We start from the raw sequence: 19136 nt of genomic DNA on the forward strand, positions 1-19136 counted from the left end.
TCTATGACCATGGTGAGACATGGCCTCAAGGCATCCACATGATCAGTGACCATGGCGAGACATGGCCTCAAGGCATCCACATGATCAGTGACTATGGTGAGACATGACCTCAAGGCATCCATATGATCAGCGACCATGGTGACAAATGACTTTTACTGCATCCACATCATCTATGACCATGGTGAGACATGACCTTATATGGGATCCACATCCTGAGTATTTATGAGTGCCTGTTTGTTATGTCATGACAGTGAAGCTGAGCAGCAGATGCCAAAACAAACGGTTCCTGAACACACTGCACGGCAGCTGGAGCGGTCTTAGTAACCATTCAAAGTCTCACACAAAGACTGACTGACTGAGTTTGGTTTAACGCCGCTTTTAGCAATATTCCAGCAACATCACGGCGGGGGACACCAGAAATGGGCTTCACACATTGTGCCAATGTGGGGATTCGAACCCGGGTCTTCGGCGTGACGAGCCAACGCTTTAACCATTAGGCTACCCCACCGCCCCCTCACACAAAGAACAACAACACTGATGTAAAATTGGTATGATTTATCCACATAATGTTTCCGTTCTACACAGGCATATTTCAGGATATTTCTATATTCTGCTGCTGGAGACAGCATCAGTGATACAGGAGGAAAGAAAAGCTACATCCTGCAGGCATCAGTACCATTCCAATTCTCTAAAGATAATCACATCTACTTCAGTCAAAGAATGACACTACTTGAGAAAGTTACTTAAAGGAAAGAGAAACATAGAAAATAATTATTCCAATTCTAGAAAGCTCTGAATAATTGTGAAATATATCCTGATCACAACTCTATCATGAAGTTCACACAGCACCAGCCAAAAAAATTGCTTGTCAGACATTCAACCTTTACACATCGGTCATATACAAAGATTACCAATCATCTGTAAACAAACAAAGCCAAATCAACCATGTGAAACACTGACATTCAGACGGAAACACTTCCTTACTTATGTGTACAGATTCGAAAAAATAACTTTCACAAAGCTTGGATTAGGATTTAATCTTATATTTCCTTACACAATAACAATCAACAACATCATATTATATCAGTCATGTCTGAAAAATACCCTCAGAAAATATGATACTGAACACAGTATTACTATTCTGAAGCACTTGAATCACCAACTTGTACTACAAACTTGATCCCAGTTAATGCTTAGTATGGCCTTCTAAACAAGGCAATGAATCTGTGGTAAAGCTAGAAAACCCTTCACACGAACACCCAAGGATACTGTCAGTAACTGAACAACTGGAATGAATAAATCAGAAAGAAGAAACTTGTTCTTACAATTTGTGTTGGCCTCTTGGTAGAGTGCCACGTGTAAAAGGGTTAACACAGAGTCCTTAGCACTAGTGGTGTATTATGTGAAGGTGAGCTGTCTAGTTGGTTGGAGCAATGACGAACCTATACACAAGAGCTGCGGCAATGGCGATACCAAGAGGAAGCAACCATCCGGTCCAGCTGCTGCTTCTGAAACAAAATACACGCTCAGAATGAAGCTACAGCGTTTCAAAGTAACCGTGAGCATCAAAAGCCCTGTCCATGTACAAATAACATACTCACTCACTAGCTATGTTCAATGCAGTGCCCCAATTTGGGGGCCTTGAGGTTAGCTGTTATGGATTTGAATGTGGGTCACCTATCAAATCATTTTATGCCGTCTTAAGCATTATTTCAACAATATCACGGCAGGGGACACCAGATATGGGCTTCACACACTGTACCCATATGGGGAATCAAAAGCAGGTTGTCAGCGTGATGAACTAATGTTTTAATCACGAGGCTTCCCCACCATCCCTTAAACATAAGCTAAGAGGGCAAATTAGATCTATAATCACAATCTAACAGAACAGCAATAACTATGATATATCCTTGAAATGTGCGTAATAACTGTTAGTTTGGTGTCCACAATGAAGTAATGTTTTACTTCCAGTTTGTAGGCAATTGTTGGTTATTCAATATGCCTCCTGATGAAATACACCACCAGCCAGTATGTAACTCAGTGGAGCAATATACATGTTACATGCACTGCCAATTCAAGCTACTCTGAGGAAAAGGTCAGCCAGCACTGCACAGTGGTGTTGACGCAATTAGTTCATTCTGTCATCACAGCTCACTGGCATTGTCTCCCACAGTATATGTGCACAGCAGTATTGAAATGGTAAATCATGATAACGAAACAGCTTAAAACATAATCTGCATGATGCAATAATGTCAAGAGTTACCTTTATCGCTGTTACAATACATATTATTGTTGGAGGTGTGATCTGTTGTATGAGAGTAGCACGAAGAATCAGAAGAAAATACTTTTTAACTTACTCATTCCGAACTCCAACTTGTGGGCCTGTGTTAGTCTGCAACAGAAAATGAAAACTGGTGTGACATGGCAAAAAGAGCATCCAACATCCAGTTTGAAGACCTAAATATGCACCATGTATAGTCTTTGTACACCTAGATCTGAACCATAGTCTTTGTACACCTAGATCTGAACCATACATAGTCTTTGTACACCTAGATCTGAATCATAGTCTTTGTACACCTTGATCCGAACCATAGTCTTTGTACACCTGATCTGTACCATGTATAGTCTTTGTACACCTAGAACTGAATCATAGTCTTTGTACACCTAGATCTGTACCATGCAGTCTTTGTACACCTGATCTGTACCATGTATAGTCTTTGTACACCTAGATCTGAATCATAGTCTTTGTACACTAGATCTGAACCATAGTCTTTGTACACCTGATCTGTACCATGTATAGTCTTTGTACACCTAGATCTGAATCATAGTCTTTGTACACTAGATCTGAACCATAGTCTTTGTACACCTGATCTGTACCATGTATAGTCTTTGTACACCTAGATCTGTAACCAAGAACAGATTTGTACACCTTGATCCGAACCATAGTCTTTGTACACCTAGATCTGTACCATGCAGTCGTTGTACACCTACATCTGTACCATGCATAGTCTTCCTTCACAGTGAAAGTTATAGCAGCATTAAACAGGTAATTTTCAGGAGACCATAAGAATTATTTTCAGTTAGTGAAAAAATCTATCTCCATGTGTGTGGTGTGCGTAGGTTTGCAGGGAGGGGAGAAGACGTTCGATGAAACTGGATTTAAAGTACAAGATTTAAAGACAGATGAGAAAGTTGGGATGAAACCGTATTCCAGTTATGTCATGGCAAGTGTCTCGGACATGTACCACTTCAGTGAAGCAAAGAGGATGGGGATGGTGCTGATAAGCGTAAAAATACAATCACCAGACCAGGATTGGAACCTAATGAAGAGCATGCATGCATTTTCTTGAAAGGATGGTGTGGCAAGCCCGCTCATTCAATGGCCATTCAGGCAGTCCCTCTGTGTGAAGCAGGGATTTACAGGGAGCGAATTCCTGCATCCTATACACATAAAACCGTACAACGAACACAACAAAATTATTAGCCCGTCCACAGGGACTCACAAAAAGTCCAAATACTTTTTGTAAAAATTCCAATCAAGTGACAATAAGTTATCACTGAGTTTGCTACTAGCCGGGTTATGGTATTATTTGCTATTTAATTACTGTAACAATGGGATGATCATGATACAAAATACAATAAATAGTATTAATAATAATATTTAACTTAAGTGTCTGGGACCCCCATTTTGTTGTCCATAACCCCTGAAAATTAAGAGTGAGTCCCAGGGACCCTCAAAAACAGAACTCAAGGTAAATCCCTGGTGAAAGTTTGAGAAACGCCTCTACAGGTTGCTTCAAGTGAAGTTTCTATTCAGCAAAAGACATGCCTTCTAAATTCCTGGTACGATAACATAGTATTTAGGCAAGCACATCTGATTTCTGCAACACTGCGGACTAAGCTCTGACAAAACATATGTAAGTCATGCCATTAAATACATGGAAAAACAGTCACACTGACCATCTAGGTCCAAAACAATATTTGCATTGTGTGTGTACTGTAAACGTAGTATATTTCGCGCAGGTTTTATTTTCGCGATTTTCGCGCAAAACATTTTAGCGCGAAAATTTATACACCGCGAATAAACCATAACACATGAAGACAGAAATCTACGGGAATCTTAAAATGACGACTGATAGTAGCATAAACAATCATACTTACTAGTAACTGTCGCTGTAATGGATTTCCCAAAACATAATTAAATAATGAGCCAAATCCCATCCCCGAATTAGCGAAAACAGCAATGTGTGTTGTGGCCGCCATGGAAATTGGTCACATGACAGATGGTTTGATACAAAACAGATTACCATGAAACGTCTCGGAAAGAAATAATACAGCAGTATTTTATTTATTCATTTAGATACAAACGTATCATCATGAAGCGAATAGTCACTTAACACTCAATCATCTCATTCACAACAACCCGGCTTGTTTGAAATCACAAAAAGCTTCATATACAGTATAAGTTAATTCGTCAGATCGTCAGAATTCGGAACATAAGACTGATGTGTTTTTCATCTCTTCCGGGAGTAAACGGGTTACTGTGTACTAGTATATCGCACAGATAGGGATTTCCTGTGAGTAAGCAATAAACACCGCCTGACAGGTTAAGCCACTCTGTTTGTTTTCACTGCTATTAGTGGCGGCCAAAGAGACAACTGGCAGTTCCGGCAATTACTGATTGCGCGAATAATTGACCGCGCGAAGTAGTCTAAACTGTCAATTCCGCGAAAATTGCACCACGCGAAAATAAGTACGTTTACAGTATTTAAATTAGTACAAATCAAACTCTCCGCATGAAGTGAAAAACCCCAAAACTCTGACTGGTTCGAGAACCTACACATGTTCCTTCTGGAAAGGTTGGTTTAAGCAACTTGGAGTGACCTGTGGAGGTGTCCTCCAGATGTATGGCATCAGAATAGAAGAACTGATGTTAATTAGACAGGTTATGCGTATCAGCTCTAGTGAGCAAATGGAAAACATGTGATATTTTGGTAAAGATGGAAAGATGAGCAAATCATGCCAGTAGTAAACAGGGAGTCTGACGGATATAATCCTTGGTTACCGTGGTAACATGAAAGTTTGTTGTTCCTCGTGGTCCTCCATCTAATTCTTTAACACAGAAACTAGCATTGGGAATTGGTTAAAATCTCATAATCAATGATTGGTCCATTACAACCAATCAATCATCAAAATTAATTGGTAAGCATCATTTATCAAATGTTCCTGTTATCTTTGATAATGCACACACACAAATAACGAAAAAACATGTAGTTCTTTGGGGTTGTATTTTGCAAATTGCACATATTAAAGGATGACTAGTATGTTAGGAACATAAATTTCCTGAGTCTTTAAGATAAATTCAATCATGACTTGGAATGAGTGAGTTTAGTTTTTCGCTGGACTCAGCAATATTCCAGCTATATGGCGACGGTCTGTTAATAATCGAGTCTGGACCAGACAATCCAGTGCTCAACAGCATGAGCATCGATCTGCACAATTGGGAACCGATGACATGTGTCAACCAAGTCAGCGAGCCTGATCACCCGATCCCGTGAGTCGAAAAGTTAGTAAAAAATATTGTTCATGCAAACAAGTGTTCCAAAATTGTTTGTGTTCGAATATTAGAAAACATGTTCGATTGGTCGTCTAGTCACTGCGATCAATCTCTGATTATTTGAATAAATCGGACCACCACTAACCAAAACCATCGGCAGAACATTTTTAATCTAATGTCAGTGGAATAAGAGGCACATTAACAGAAAGGAAAAAAAAAATACATACTTGTAAAGGTTGAACAATGTGTGCAGGTGGTTAAGGTACATGAATCTACAGTGTCTCAGCATCCCATCAGAGTACCATGCTAAAGTAATCAGCCCAGTATCAGAGCAATCAATTCAACCTTGTTGTACTGCCTGTACATGTAAAGTAGCCTCTACTCAATGCTCTGTGAACACACACTTCACTCAGTACATTCAGAGACAGTATCTACGACATTTGGCCGAAAAATACTCTGAGGCTGTTATAGATATGCCAAATTAGATATGAAATTACCAAGATGACACAAGCACTATAGGACCTTGAGGCTTTGGGTTGTGTCTTGAACTTGTTAAATGATTATATATAGTGATGAATTTTTAAAATGATATCAATATAATAATTATTGAATTGATATTAATGTTCCAAACACATCATCTAAGTCGATCCACTCTGTACTTGCTTGCGCGCCCATTTCCAACTATTATATCAGTCGATGCGTATTCACATCTGGTAAATCCTGACACATAACGCTGTCAGCCTAAGCTACCAGCCCACATCATCCAACAAATATCACTCATTCACAGGCAAAGCAATGAGTCATTCTGATGAGGTGCAAATAGTGTTTGAAGAAGTGTTAAACATCGGACAAGAACAAATCGTGCCAATGTCTAGCAGAGAATTAGTACTCATTTCATAACTGTTGACTACGTGCTAACACTGAAACAATCATAGCATAACATTTATGTTAGCATGCTGCAAGACTATGGCATGATGCACAAGAAATATGACTGATTTCACAAGAACACTCTGAAGGTCTAACAGTCACTTGATTCCCTTGCAGGGATTACATAGGATATACTTTAGAAGGGGCCCTCAGTGGGTTCCTCTGCCTTTGACTTCTAACCGGATCCCCACAAGGAGTCTGCCTAACAACGAAGTTGCTGGTGGGAAGAGTATGGGAGGGTGTGCCCTGCCATTGGTGGGGGTTTCCCCCATGAAAGTTTTGCAGTTTTGTGTGCAATTTGGTGGCATTTGAGTTCCTTCCAACCTGATTTGACAGGATATTTCATGTGCTGCTTGTCACATTATTTAGTGCAGCTTTTAGAAGGCAAAGGAAAGTGCCAGTGAAACCAATGAAAGTGAAGTCTTCCTGAATGCAATAGTCAGGAACTCACTGTACCAGACAACAGAACAGATAACTGAAACTCCTTCCAATGTTAACAAACAAACATGGCTGATGAATGAGAGACATAGACACTTATGAAACCAGGAATACAACAGAAAATAACTTCCCACTTGGGAAACAATAGAAACCCTACACTCATTTGTCACTCACCTTAATATTTCTGTCACTCTTATCATCCTGCAAAGCAGAAGAAATATGCTATCATGAAATGAAATTTGTTAAGGGTATTTTCTTTATAGTCTTCAGTTCAGAGCAATTGGTGGTAATTTGAATTGAATATGTTTCCTGTAAAACAAGTGTTCAAACCATGCTTGCATCATTTGTCTCTCTCATCACTGACCATAGGAACTTGTTAGAAACTTCAGAAATATTAATTCAGAGTGAACATGTGTTATATGAAGGAAAGTGAAGGAGTGTTGGTGTGACCCATGTTTTAATAGTAAGTTAAGCAGTAAGTATATAGTAGTAAGCAGGTAAGTATATGCTCCAGTACCCCATGTCCTCATTGTTATGGTGGTGGAATTGGGTTTAACGTCGTGCTTGAGAATATTTCGCTCATATGATGACGTGCATTCGTGTGTATGTGCGGCTGCTTGTACTAGCCCAGACTTAAACTGGTTTTATAGTGCTAGCCCACTGAGATACCATGCCGTAGTGAAGCATGAATACCCCACTCAGACACATTATACTGACTCCGAGCCGACCAGTCCTTGTTGTACCCATTAATGCCGAGCGCCAGGCAGGGACCAACAAGTACCATATTTTAAGGTCTTTTGGTATGACGCGGTCGGGGATCGAACCCGCAACCTTCCGCACTCCGGGCGGACGCTCTAACCACTACACCACGGAGGCGGTATCATTGTTAATATGTTATGGACTGCCAGAAGGGGTCAATGTGTGGATTTCTAGATTCTAGCTCTGATATTGCTGGAATATTGCATAAAGCAGCGTAAACCCATGCTGACTAAATTCTGAACAGTGAAAATGCCTATAATGCAAGAAGGAAATTCAACAATGTCTTTTTCAAAGTAAAAAAACATTATTTTATACTTCTCCTGACCCACACTAATTACTTTCATGGATAAGAAAGCACAAGGAAAAATATCTTTCTGATGAAATTGATACAAAGGAGACTGCAACTACATTTCTTACAACATTTGAATACAAAATCGGTGGCCATAACCAAATGCTACTGCTAGAATGAAAAAAAAATGTTTATGCTGCAAATCCCAATGTTTGATAATATCAGCAGCATCCATTGTATCATTTGAGATTCCTAATTGCTTGAAAGCAAGTCTTAAAATCCATCAAGATAAAGCAGATAGGTGTTAGCTTTGCTTTAGATATAGTTATAAATTTCCATCTTATACACTACCCACCTCATGCAGGTTCCCAATCAAATAATCCTTCATCAACTCTCGGGCATCTGTAGAATGTCCTACATCTTCAAATGATTCGGTGGCATCATCACCTGTAGGAAAACAAGGATGCTATCAAAATACAAACAGGCTGATACTACATTTCTCGGTAACGTTAAGGTGGAAAGTGTGTCAAAATGTGAAAATACAAATTCATCTCATGAAAACAAAATTCAAAATAAATTCCACATTCAAATCATATTTCCGGACAATTTCAACAATGATTAAGTAGGTAACAAATTCAGGAACATGAGGAAGAGGCTGGAGTCAATCAAGTCAAGTATTTGAGCATGTGGATTGATAAACCTTACAACTTTATTTATGTTCCACAATCATGTGCAACAGTTAATTTTGATCACAGTCGATTGTGATGTCATGTTCATAATTCTGAAAGTATTTCTAGATTTTTTAATGAGAGGTATATCATAAATAATCGCAACAAATAATTATCATTGATAATTCTTGAATCCAAAAGCTTTGACAGGTTGCTTGGAGTTGGGCTACCTTGTAAAGCTACAGTTTCCACTCCCTTGCCATGTCATCAACAAATGTCACATACATACAGCCAGCTGTTTACTTCTTTCATATTGTGAAATGAACATCTGTAAGATTAATTGAATTTACCCCCACTTGTTGAGAATTGACACTTGATTAGAATCACACTTTGTAACATTCAGGGTGGTGGGTAGCCTAATGGGTAAAGAGTTCGCCCGTCACGCCGAAGACCTGGGTTCGATTCCCCCCATGGGTACAATGTTTGAAGCCCATTTCCATTGTACCCTGCCGTGATATTGCTGCGATATTGCTAAAAGGGGCGTAAAACTAAACTCACTCACACTGTAACATTCAGTGAAATTAATTAAATCTCAGAATGATATTTAAACTGCTCATTTTGTTATTGTATTAATAACAATGAAGAATGACAATTAAGATTTTTTATTGACTTCACAATTGTCACCCATAAGTGACCTGAATAATTTAGAGTTTGGTAAAAGTAGCACAACTCCTGTGTGTGACATGTGGCAACGGAGCCAGCATGTTAATGAACATTATGAGTTTATTATTATGCATGACAGGTCTGCTACAGATAGAGTTAGTAGAGTAAAACAGCACAATGCTGTGTGGACTACCTGCTTGCTCCAACAAAACCTCCTCTCCTCCAGGGTGCTGAAACATAACATATCGTCTTCTTAAATATGCAGTCTCGTTTAAATATGCAGTCCTTTCATCTGATCAAATTAGGAAAGTGACAGAATGAGTTTTCTAATTACTCAAACTCAAAAAGGGTTAACACCGGGTATACCAAATGAGTAACTAAATCTGACAAATCTTAGTACATCTGATGAAATCTTTGTACATCTGATGAAATGGGATACACATTTAAGGGGAAGACACTTGGTAGGGAAGTTCTGTTATACAATCTAGGCTATCTATTAGCAATTCTAGAACATTCTTTGGTTCATTTCTCAAATATTAAAGTAAGAGCTTTGCCTAAATATTTTTCAAAGTCTGGAATGGAACGCCAGTTTGAAACTAGTGCAGAGGTACAGATAAGCTGCGTATCTGCGTAAATTACGCAAACATTTATGTGAAAACTCAATTCCTTTCAAGTCTATTGCGTATAAGTCAGTGTTCACGAATAGCGTCTGACCCTCTGACAAAAGATTTGCCAACGGTCCGATAGAAGTCTACAACCCACCAGCCCCAGTGTCTGACTGTATATTTCACAATGACTTTGACTGAAGTTGTTATATGGGACATGTGACACTTGTTGGCTATTTATAAATCTTATGTTTCTTAATAATTTCAATGCCAATTATAAGAAATGTTAAATCTGAAATGTGTGTTAATTTTATTCTAAGGGTCCTGTGAATTTTCAGTGGGTCAGACAGACATCTGAAACTTACAGGACCCAATGTCCTGTTACTTTGAAACACCCTTCGTGAACACTGATAAGTACGCTTGAATTTTTGTAAATACTCAATAAATTTGATCTAACATGAGTACACACAAAGATGTCAACTCTTAGCTTGCGTACTGTAACATTCAGCAAACCTAGTAGAATTTGAAGTAAGTAAGCAGACCCATGCGCTACATATGGAGGTTACTGAGGAAAGATACAATAACTGACTCAGAGGTATATTGAGAGGTTCTATTTCAGCACATGAACTTGGCAACTTGCAGTCTTTCTTATCTTTTCTCGTATTACAGATCAAATATAAATAGCACACACGTTAACCAACATTTAAACTATATTCTATTTTCACAAATAATGGAAAATGGTAAAATACCCAATTGAGTTTGAGTGAGGTGAGTACAATTCATTTGGTTACTCAAATGAAAATTAGCATACCCAATTGAGATGAACACAAGCGAGTACATAACTCAATGACCAAAATGACCCATCTGTAGCTCTGCTAGTGCCACAGTGCTCTAAAAAGCTGCTTTCGTAGTGGCTGATGGACACATTTTGTTTGTCATCTTATTGGTGGGTCAAAGTTTATGAGAAGGCATTCTGATATGACTGGTGATGGGATCTTTGTTTTATAGTAGTGACAATTGAGATCTTTCGATAAGACTGTCAAACATTGTGAAAGTGTTCACTCAACTTCATACTTCACTGAGTGTGCTTTGTACTCCAGAAACAGTCTGCTCTAAAAACGTAAACTTACCTATACAAAATGTGTCCGAAAATTTGATAAAATAACCTTAGTATATTGCCACAATATGCTATACTAGTACTACACTCATTCACTGTGGAGAGATACCATGTTTATCAAATTCACAATGTAAAGGGTGTTATCACATGGTCGTTTAAAAATTTTTGGGATATGGGCGGAAGTGTTACCCAAACGGATTTGTTGGGACATATAAACAAGACAAATGAACTGGTGAATGTGTAGAACTGGTGAATGTGTAGAACAGGTGACTCGCAAATGTCAAACACAAACATTTCTCATACAATTTCATTTACTTTCTTGTGACATTTACCTGTCACCAATGTCACTAATTCTACTGATAGCAGTGCTGTGTTTTTGATGTTTCAAGCCTTTGGCAGAAAAGGACTTGAAAAGTCAGCTTAAGACAGCTACTGTACCATTGTGTACGATCAATTCAATGCTGAAATTCTCCCTATTGACACAGTACATTCACAGATCCCCTTAGTTTATCCTGTACAGAAGTTAGTTATTTGAGTCACGTATACCTGTTTATCTTGACATGCTTCAAGTCACGTGCCCAGGTGGACTGCACACAAGCTATAGCCCTACCACCTTCGCTACGATCATTTAGTTGAAAATACCAAGATAGCAATGCATCAATTATCGGCATACCAGAAAATACAATATTTCGTTTCTAACATTACACATGACAAGAGTACTACACATTTCGAAAAGAAACAACCAGTATGAAACTAGTCAACGACTGAATGCCATGAGATGACTCTGCATTTCAGGATTTGTCAAACCAAACTTGTTCCAAGAGCCGGTTGCATGCAATCTGTATCTTACCTCTTCCAAAAATTTGGTCACATCATACACTTGATTGTGAATAATAAGCCACGACGACTTTGAATCTTTGTGCTGTTTTACTTCGGACAGACGGTAAGTTTTGAGTTTCTCCGTCATGATTCTTGACCTAGTGCAACCGGAGGAAGTTGGATCCACAAAATGGCGGTAGTGGTGGTTTCTGGGAAGACGGAGTTGAAAGCTTCAGTTTCCTTCTCCTTGTGAAAATTTATACGTAGTATACGTTACAATTAGTTTTAACATGAATGACGCTATACAATAAATTTTGCATTGCTTGTATGCGACGTATAATTATCCAATCCAATCACATACGCGTATGCGCACCTGCCCACAAATACAACCAATCAAATTACTGCTGCCTTATAGCGGTCAAGGTGACCTATTGCACGCTGTAAACACGCAGCCACCATCTACTTGGGGAAACTTTCAAGTGAATTGTATCAACAGGTAAGACGTGTTCCTCAGTTTCGGGTGATCGTAGATGGTGTTTGCTGCCCTGTCTGTTTCAAATGGATAGGAACGAAATGAAACCTTGTCAATCCAGCTTTGTTATGCTTTATGTAAAAACAATTCATGTTCACCTAAGCACGAACTGCATAAGTACTGTCAGAGATACGATCAATACAATATTCAGAAATTCAGATAAAGTCAACAATTTCACGTGGCTCTGTCTTCTGAAGTTTTATGTTTACATAATGTTGATTGTTTTGTTATAAGAGTTAATCAGGTGTCACAAGCGTAGGTGTGCTTCAGACAGCAGGCATGAGCAGTGTCAGTTGTACCATTGAAAGAGCACTCGTATGTCAATGATTTTCGGTTGCCAAATATAAACAGTATTAGGCCCAGTGATGCAAAACCAGCAGGTCTGTAAAATCACGGACTACTTAGTAATTACACGTTTGGTTACATATGGTTGTGCATTGAAGAACAGTTTGAAAGGCCCCAGTCTTATAGTAATCTGGTGTGGTATTTAAGTCCATTGAGAGGTGGAGGTGAAATGAAATTAATTTGATTTAACATGGAATTCGTTTCTTTCAAATGCTTAGCTTAGTTGCTCTCCTTCTGAGACCTTTATGCAGAGGGCCTTGAGTGGATGGCACTACGTTGTATGCATAGTCTTTGTAAAACTATGTATAGTTTTAGGACATTCTGTTTTAAGGGACCGTTCATAATTCATGGCTAGGGGGTGGTGATGATGTTAATGGGGAGTCACCCATTTTGTTCTGGGGAGGTAGGGGGGTCAGAAATGTTGTACACATGTACTTGTACTTGGTGGTGGTGGTGTGTGTGTAGGGGGGAGGGGGTGGTGGTGTCAGCAATTGTGTACATATAAACATTAAAAACTTATGCTTAAAAATTACGGGGGAGTAATAGACCGATCCAGTCCCCGTTGATAAGCCCCGCCCACTTCGTTTTTTACGTTAGGGGGGACAACCACTGAGTAATCACAATGGCGTCACCGCCGGCGAAATGTACGTGATTGCGAATGTTGTTGATGAATTCTGCTTGTTGTACTTTGGTATCCGTCGTTTGTGAATGATATTTAAAAAGGAAAGTTATACATATTTTATTTTCAATATATTTTAGTTGACAGGATGTATAATTGGCGAGTGAAAATGAGTTAAATCTACATGCCCGATGAAAAATCGTCTCAGCCAGCTGCTGAGATTGGGAAGCGTAATTTCTACCAAATAATCTATCCGGCAATTCAGGTTCGTCTAAGATATTAGTAGGGGAAAGGTAACTGAATTATGTTGTTTGTTGTTTTTTCTCAAAAATTCCCATCGTAATATTATAAAAACCGTGAACACAACCACATGATCAAGTTGTAGATCGTTTGGGTATCTATAAATAGATTGTCAAAACTGCGCGCGCCGCATTTATTTATTTATCCGTTTGTGAAAACATTGGTTTCTACCTTTTAAGGAACAAAGCAGGAAAACAGTATACCATCTACTACTTCATGGAAAACGTTACTGGACTTGTTAACAGTATGTTTCCATGGATGTATCTGGACATACCCAGAAGCAAATATTCAGCTGCTAATCTGCAGCTATTCTCAGTAAAATTTCTCTCTTCAAAGTCTATACACCATCCTAAAATGACACTGAATATAAGAAAATCCATTTTTTTTATAATCCTTTCCAATTTATTTTTCTATGTGTACTTTGTTGTGGAATCCTCATCTACAAGCTTCCACTAAACTGGACTTGGAAAAAAACGCATTGCTAATTTCTTCTCTAATCTCTCCTCAGTAAATCCTTCTTTTACGTTTCCCATCTCCCTCCCACTGCGTCTGTAGTTAGGCCGAAGTTAGTTTAACAGATATTTCACACTTTCACATATTAACTACCTAAATTGTAGGTATAAATGTGAAAAAACATTTTTTTTCTATTTCTGACAGTACTTTAGGATTGAAATAGAATGTTACACAACATACAAATATACTGCTTTTTCTTCAGATATATTTAACTGCTAACTACTAATGTAAATAAGAGGCAAAGAATGTATTCAACGTTTAAAGCATTTTGTCACTAAAATTACATATTGACATTTTTTCTTCTTAAACAATGATAATCTTTGTTTCATTAGATCTGATACCATCTGATCTTAGATCTGAGTCGGTCGCCTTTCCAACAGTATCTTTTTTCACAAAAACTAAAAATAGCACTACATCTAGCCTGCCATCAACATTCTACATTTGTTACTAAAATTCCTACATAAATCTGATATGTCCCTCCTCTTCCACCTTCACTTTGATATCGTTACCATATCAAATACAGTCATCCCTCACAATGTAAACTGCGGAGTTAAACCGCGGGGTAAAATTCCATAAAAGGTTGCCTAGGATCGAAAATAGCAATCAACAAATCCGGCTGTTGAGCTCTGGTTAATCATGTTGTAAATCCAGTGAAATTTTTTGCAGATGTTTATCATACTTATCCATGTTTTTTTCAGATGTTTCAAACATTCAGGGTTTTCTCAATAATAATCAGACGAACAGCGAAACATCGTAATGAGTTATAAAAGACAACATCAGCCGAATACTTACAATGTTTGCTGTGATGCAACACACCGCGTTATTGCGCGGGTAAACACTGCCATCCGAGAACGTATAATGTCAGAAAACACATTTTATTTGATTAAATTCAATCCCATTTTCATTGATTAAAACTGTTAACAGTAACAACGGAGAAACCGCGAGTGAAATGGCATTGCCTCGTTCCATACAACTTCCGATTACCACATTCGTGAGGGTCAGCTTTTCGCGCCTACCGCGATAGTACCAATTTCACATTTTTCTCAGCAATCATGAACAGATTACAGCCTCGTCATCCATGGAACCCAAGACCCGCGTTATTGACTCATTGAAGTCATATTTGACAATTAATTGCCAACATTTTGGGTTTACAATCAAAGTGGCACGTATAGGTCTGTCTCCTATTCTCGCGATAAACATGTTTTCTGCCGAAATCCCCGATGCGCGACACTTACCGGTTGTTTACATCACTGACTGGTAACTAGGAAATGGCCCAAGTCTGTGAGTGATCAAAATCTTGCAGTGTCACGAATATTGGGGAGTTTATACCAACTTGGACATATCATTACTTTTTCCCGCCCTTTCTGGCAGGATTGCTCTTACATACACTCAATAACGTTAATTCCTGGTTATAAAACATGAAGCAAAATCAATTTTGTAGTTACAAGAATTGTCCGTGTTTATAACACTTGCAAAATCCTAAACTGCTATTTGTTGTCATCTATTGGTAATGATTTTGCACATGTGGGAAAGTGTGTAAGTTCATGCAAATTCTCACTAGGGATTAGGGTCATTCACGTTGTACATGCTTCTGCATAAAAATCATCATCCCCCTTGCCGTAAAAAAAGGACAGTCCCTAATGAGGACCTATATATGCTGCATATACGACAACAGTGTGGGGGCGGTGGGGTAGCCTAATGGTTAAAGCGTTGGCTCGTCACGCCGAAGACCCGGGTTCGGATCCCCACATGGGCACAATGTGTGTGAAGCCCATTTCTGGTGTCCCCCGCCGTGATGTTGCTGGAATATTGCTGAAAGCGGCGTAAAACCATACTCAGTCAGTCAGTCACAACAGTGTGTTAAACTGAGAGTCTCTGAGATTCATCTGGGTTTGGATATTTTCAAGGATATTATGTGTGTGAGGCGAGATGAAATTGGCTTGAATTGGCGTTTAGGATTATTGCACTTATAAAGTGGCTTTCTTGCAGTGTCTTGTGGGAAACTGCTTAGGTGGACCCAGACTAATACCAGGGTATGAAACTCCCATAGCTGTCAGCCAGACCTTAGGGCTGGTTAGATGTAAACCTTGCCAGCCCTGACCAAAACTTACCTGCCCACGAAATATCTTCATATGTCTATATTTTAACCCGACCTTCAGGCAGGTGAATTTAAGAATCTAGCAGTCCGTGTTGAAAATAACCCGTCCCGGGCGGTTGGGCAGGCAGGTGTATCGAACGCTGATAATACCCATTTTATTGTTCAAGCCCATACCATTTTGCATCTTAACATGAAAACCCCACTCAAACACATTTGTTTAGTCTGAGAGGACAAGTTCATGTTTTATCCCCTATATTCTGAGCAACAGGCAGGGTTAGAAGAAGTACCATATTCTAATGTCTATCACTAACAGCATCGGATGGTCAGGTTCACTGACTTGGTTGACACATGTCATCATATCCCAATTGCATAGATAGATGCTCATCCTGTTGATCACTGGATTGTCTGGTCCAGACTCCATTATTCATTAGACTAGGGGTCTCTCAGCAGTCAGTCAGGGGCGTAGCTACCATTATAAAAAAAAAAAGCCCGGGCTTACACATGATTGTTGCTAAGAAGGTTGGGCAAGCCCTCAATACTATCTAAATATACAGCTTTGCAACTTATCGGGCTTACGCGAAAAATTTGGCTTGCTACGCGCCTGTTAGTGCCAGGAACATTTAAGTCTACCAGGTAATCTGGAGTGAGTGAGGGGGAGAGTGGGTTTATGCTGCTTTAATCTATATTCCAGCAATGTCGCAGTGGGGGATGCCAGAAATGTTCTTCACACATGGTACCCATGTGGGGAATTGAACCCAGGCTTCAGTGTAGTGATGGGACTCTTTTCCCACTATTCTACCCCACCACCCTTCCAGCTAATCAGAGGCTATATCTTTGCATGCATTAGTTTTAGTCTAGTGAGTGAGTGAGAGTGGTTTTATGTTGCTTTCAGCAATATTCCAGCAATATCACGACGGGGAACACCAGAAATGGGCTTCACCCATGGGCAGAATCAAACCCAGGTCTTTGGCGTGACGAGTGAACGCTTTATCCACTAGGCTACCCCTCTGCCCCTGTAGTCTAATGTCATGTTGTAGATGTGTTTGAACCAAGTCCACTCTGCATGTGGAGATGAGTGAGTGTGGTTTTGAGCCTCTACTAGGTACATTCTAACAAGAATGGGTTCCACACAGTCTAGATCCCTGTTGGAAACAAAACCTGCGTTTCGAGGGCAACGAGGGAATAATTTAACCCATAGGCTAAACTATGACCACTTTCCAGTGAAACAAGTTTAATGAGATCCATCCTTCGGACTGGTGACTAGTGTCACAGACTGTTTCTGTTGTAAATGTTTGGGTCCAGGATTGAACATAGTGCCTCCATGTTGGCAATATGTCATGCATCCCGAGGACTGCACGATATTACCGGTGTGCCGGTATATCGCAATATTTTTTCTGAGAACTGGCATATTGGGTAAGGAATATATAGGAATTTTTTTTGATTATCTTTATGGTTTAAATTAAAACATACATGTACACAGACTTTCATTCACAACAAATGTTTTCCTTCATTATTCAAGGACGAAATGGTATACTGTCATACTATAAATTGTATACAAAAGAAAATAGAATCCCTGACTAAGCACTCTAATTTTGAGATTGTTGTTATAAGAACCATAACATATATATTTAGGGACTTAAAATATAGAAAAAAGGATCAACATGTACAATTAGTGTCACCTGTTGTCAAACACTTATGTTTCCAATGCATCACAATACGTATTGCAACATGGGTACCTGAATCGCAATATGTTGCAATACAATTTATCTGCCAATACGCAGCCATAAATGCGTCCCTTGATCTCCCAGAACTTGACTGATGTAATATCACATGTTGATTTGAAGCCACAATATTAAGTATCAAAAATGTATGGTTACATTTTCGTTAAAAGTATTAATGTATTTATCATTAAGATCATTAAACATACAAGTAACTTCAAATGGGACCCCACATGGGCACAATGTGTTAAGCCCATTTCTGGTGTCCCCCGCCGTGATATTGCTGGAATATTGCTAAAAGCGGCGTAAAACTAAACTCAGTCAGTCAGTCAAATGGGATTAAGAACCTTCAGTAACCCATGCTTGTCATAAGGGGTAACTAACGGGATCGGGTGGTCAGACTTGCTGACTTGGTTGACACATGTCATCACATCCCAACTGCGTAGATTGATGCTCATGCTGATTCCCTTCATCACTGGATTGTCTGGTCCAGACACGATTATTTACAGACCGCCGCCATTTAGCTGGAATATTGCTGAGTGCGGCGTAAGAATAAACTCACTCACTCTGACAACAAAGCGATTCTGAAACTAATTAACGGGAAGCATGAAGTGACTTTCACCACTCCAAACAGAGCATATAATCAACATCTATGTTACATTGTACAAATCATTCATTGTCCGTCACCAGCTGCAGTGTTTTGAACATATGCAGTGATTATACAAGTGTCTCATTTTCACTACAGTTCAAACAGAACCTTATGAACCTTCATTTGTATGGTACCCAACATAATGTCAGTTATAATTTGACGATGTTGTGTTGTCAAATTTGACCTTAATAATATGCGTGTGCCTCAGGGAGCTGAGAGTGGAAAATGAATGCATCCTGATCGACTGACCGAGGGAACAATATCAATAATGGAAAAGCGCATGTCAGTGCACTTTCTTGGAAATTACATGAAAGTACGGATTTTCAACTGTACAGTGGAAACGACCTGGAACAGTGTTTTCAGCCTCTCCGAACAAGTCACCCAAACGCACCACTGTTCCCGTTACTGATATAGGACATCTCTGGAGGCTCATGCAGAACATGAGCAGGAATCCATTGTGTGAGATAGGATAAGAATTATAAATGTACAATTTAGAGTTCGACTTTTCAAATTTTTAAAC

General features: G+C 39.2%; 1 protein-coding gene across 2 annotated transcripts; it reads right to left on the bottom strand.

Moving 5' to 3' along the window:
- Positions 1 to 540: 540 nt before the first annotated feature.
- LOC124292209 (cytochrome b5-like) lies at positions 541 to 12086 on the bottom strand. 2 transcript variants are annotated; one of them, XM_046729261.1, is made up of 6 exons: positions 11874 to 12078; positions 9495 to 9531; positions 8326 to 8417; positions 7097 to 7123; positions 2358 to 2392; positions 541 to 1508 (listed from the first exon to the last, which is right to left on the bottom strand). In XM_046729261.1, the coding sequence occupies exons 1-6, from the start codon at positions 11988 to 11990 to the stop codon at positions 1418 to 1420; spliced, it is 399 nt and encodes a 132-aa protein (XP_046585217.1). In that variant the 5' UTR covers positions 11991 to 12078; the 3' UTR covers positions 541 to 1417. The 2 variants fall into 2 exon arrangements, with proteins under 2 accessions (XP_046585217.1, XP_046585218.1); XM_046729262.1 differs by lacking the exon at positions 7097 to 7123 and having other exon boundaries at positions 11874 to 12086.
- Positions 12087 to 19136: the final 7050 nt, after the last annotated feature.

This window comes from Haliotis rubra, unplaced genomic scaffold (assembly GCF_003918875.1).
Source record: "Haliotis rubra isolate DU_JTF1 unplaced genomic scaffold, ASM391887v1 Scf51, whole genome shotgun sequence".
Taxonomy (NCBI): domain Eukaryota; kingdom Metazoa; phylum Mollusca; class Gastropoda; order Lepetellida; family Haliotidae; genus Haliotis; species Haliotis rubra.

What these genes read in the sequence shown, in the direction of transcription:
- LOC124292209 (XM_046729261.1), bottom strand. Translation starts at nt 11,990, where the DNA reads ATGACGGAGAAACTCAAAACTTACCGTCTGTCCGAAGTAAAACAGCAC. An exon ending in TGACCAAATTTTTGGAAGAG is followed by an intron (nt 9,532 to 11,873) that starts GTAAGATACAGA and finishes GTTATGTTTCAG; the next exon opens with CACCCTGGAGGAGAGGAGGT. An exon ending in GGTTTTGTTGGAGCAAGCAG is followed by an intron (nt 8,418 to 9,494) that starts GTAGTCCACACA and finishes GTTTTCCTACAG; the next exon opens with GTGATGATGCCACCGAATCA.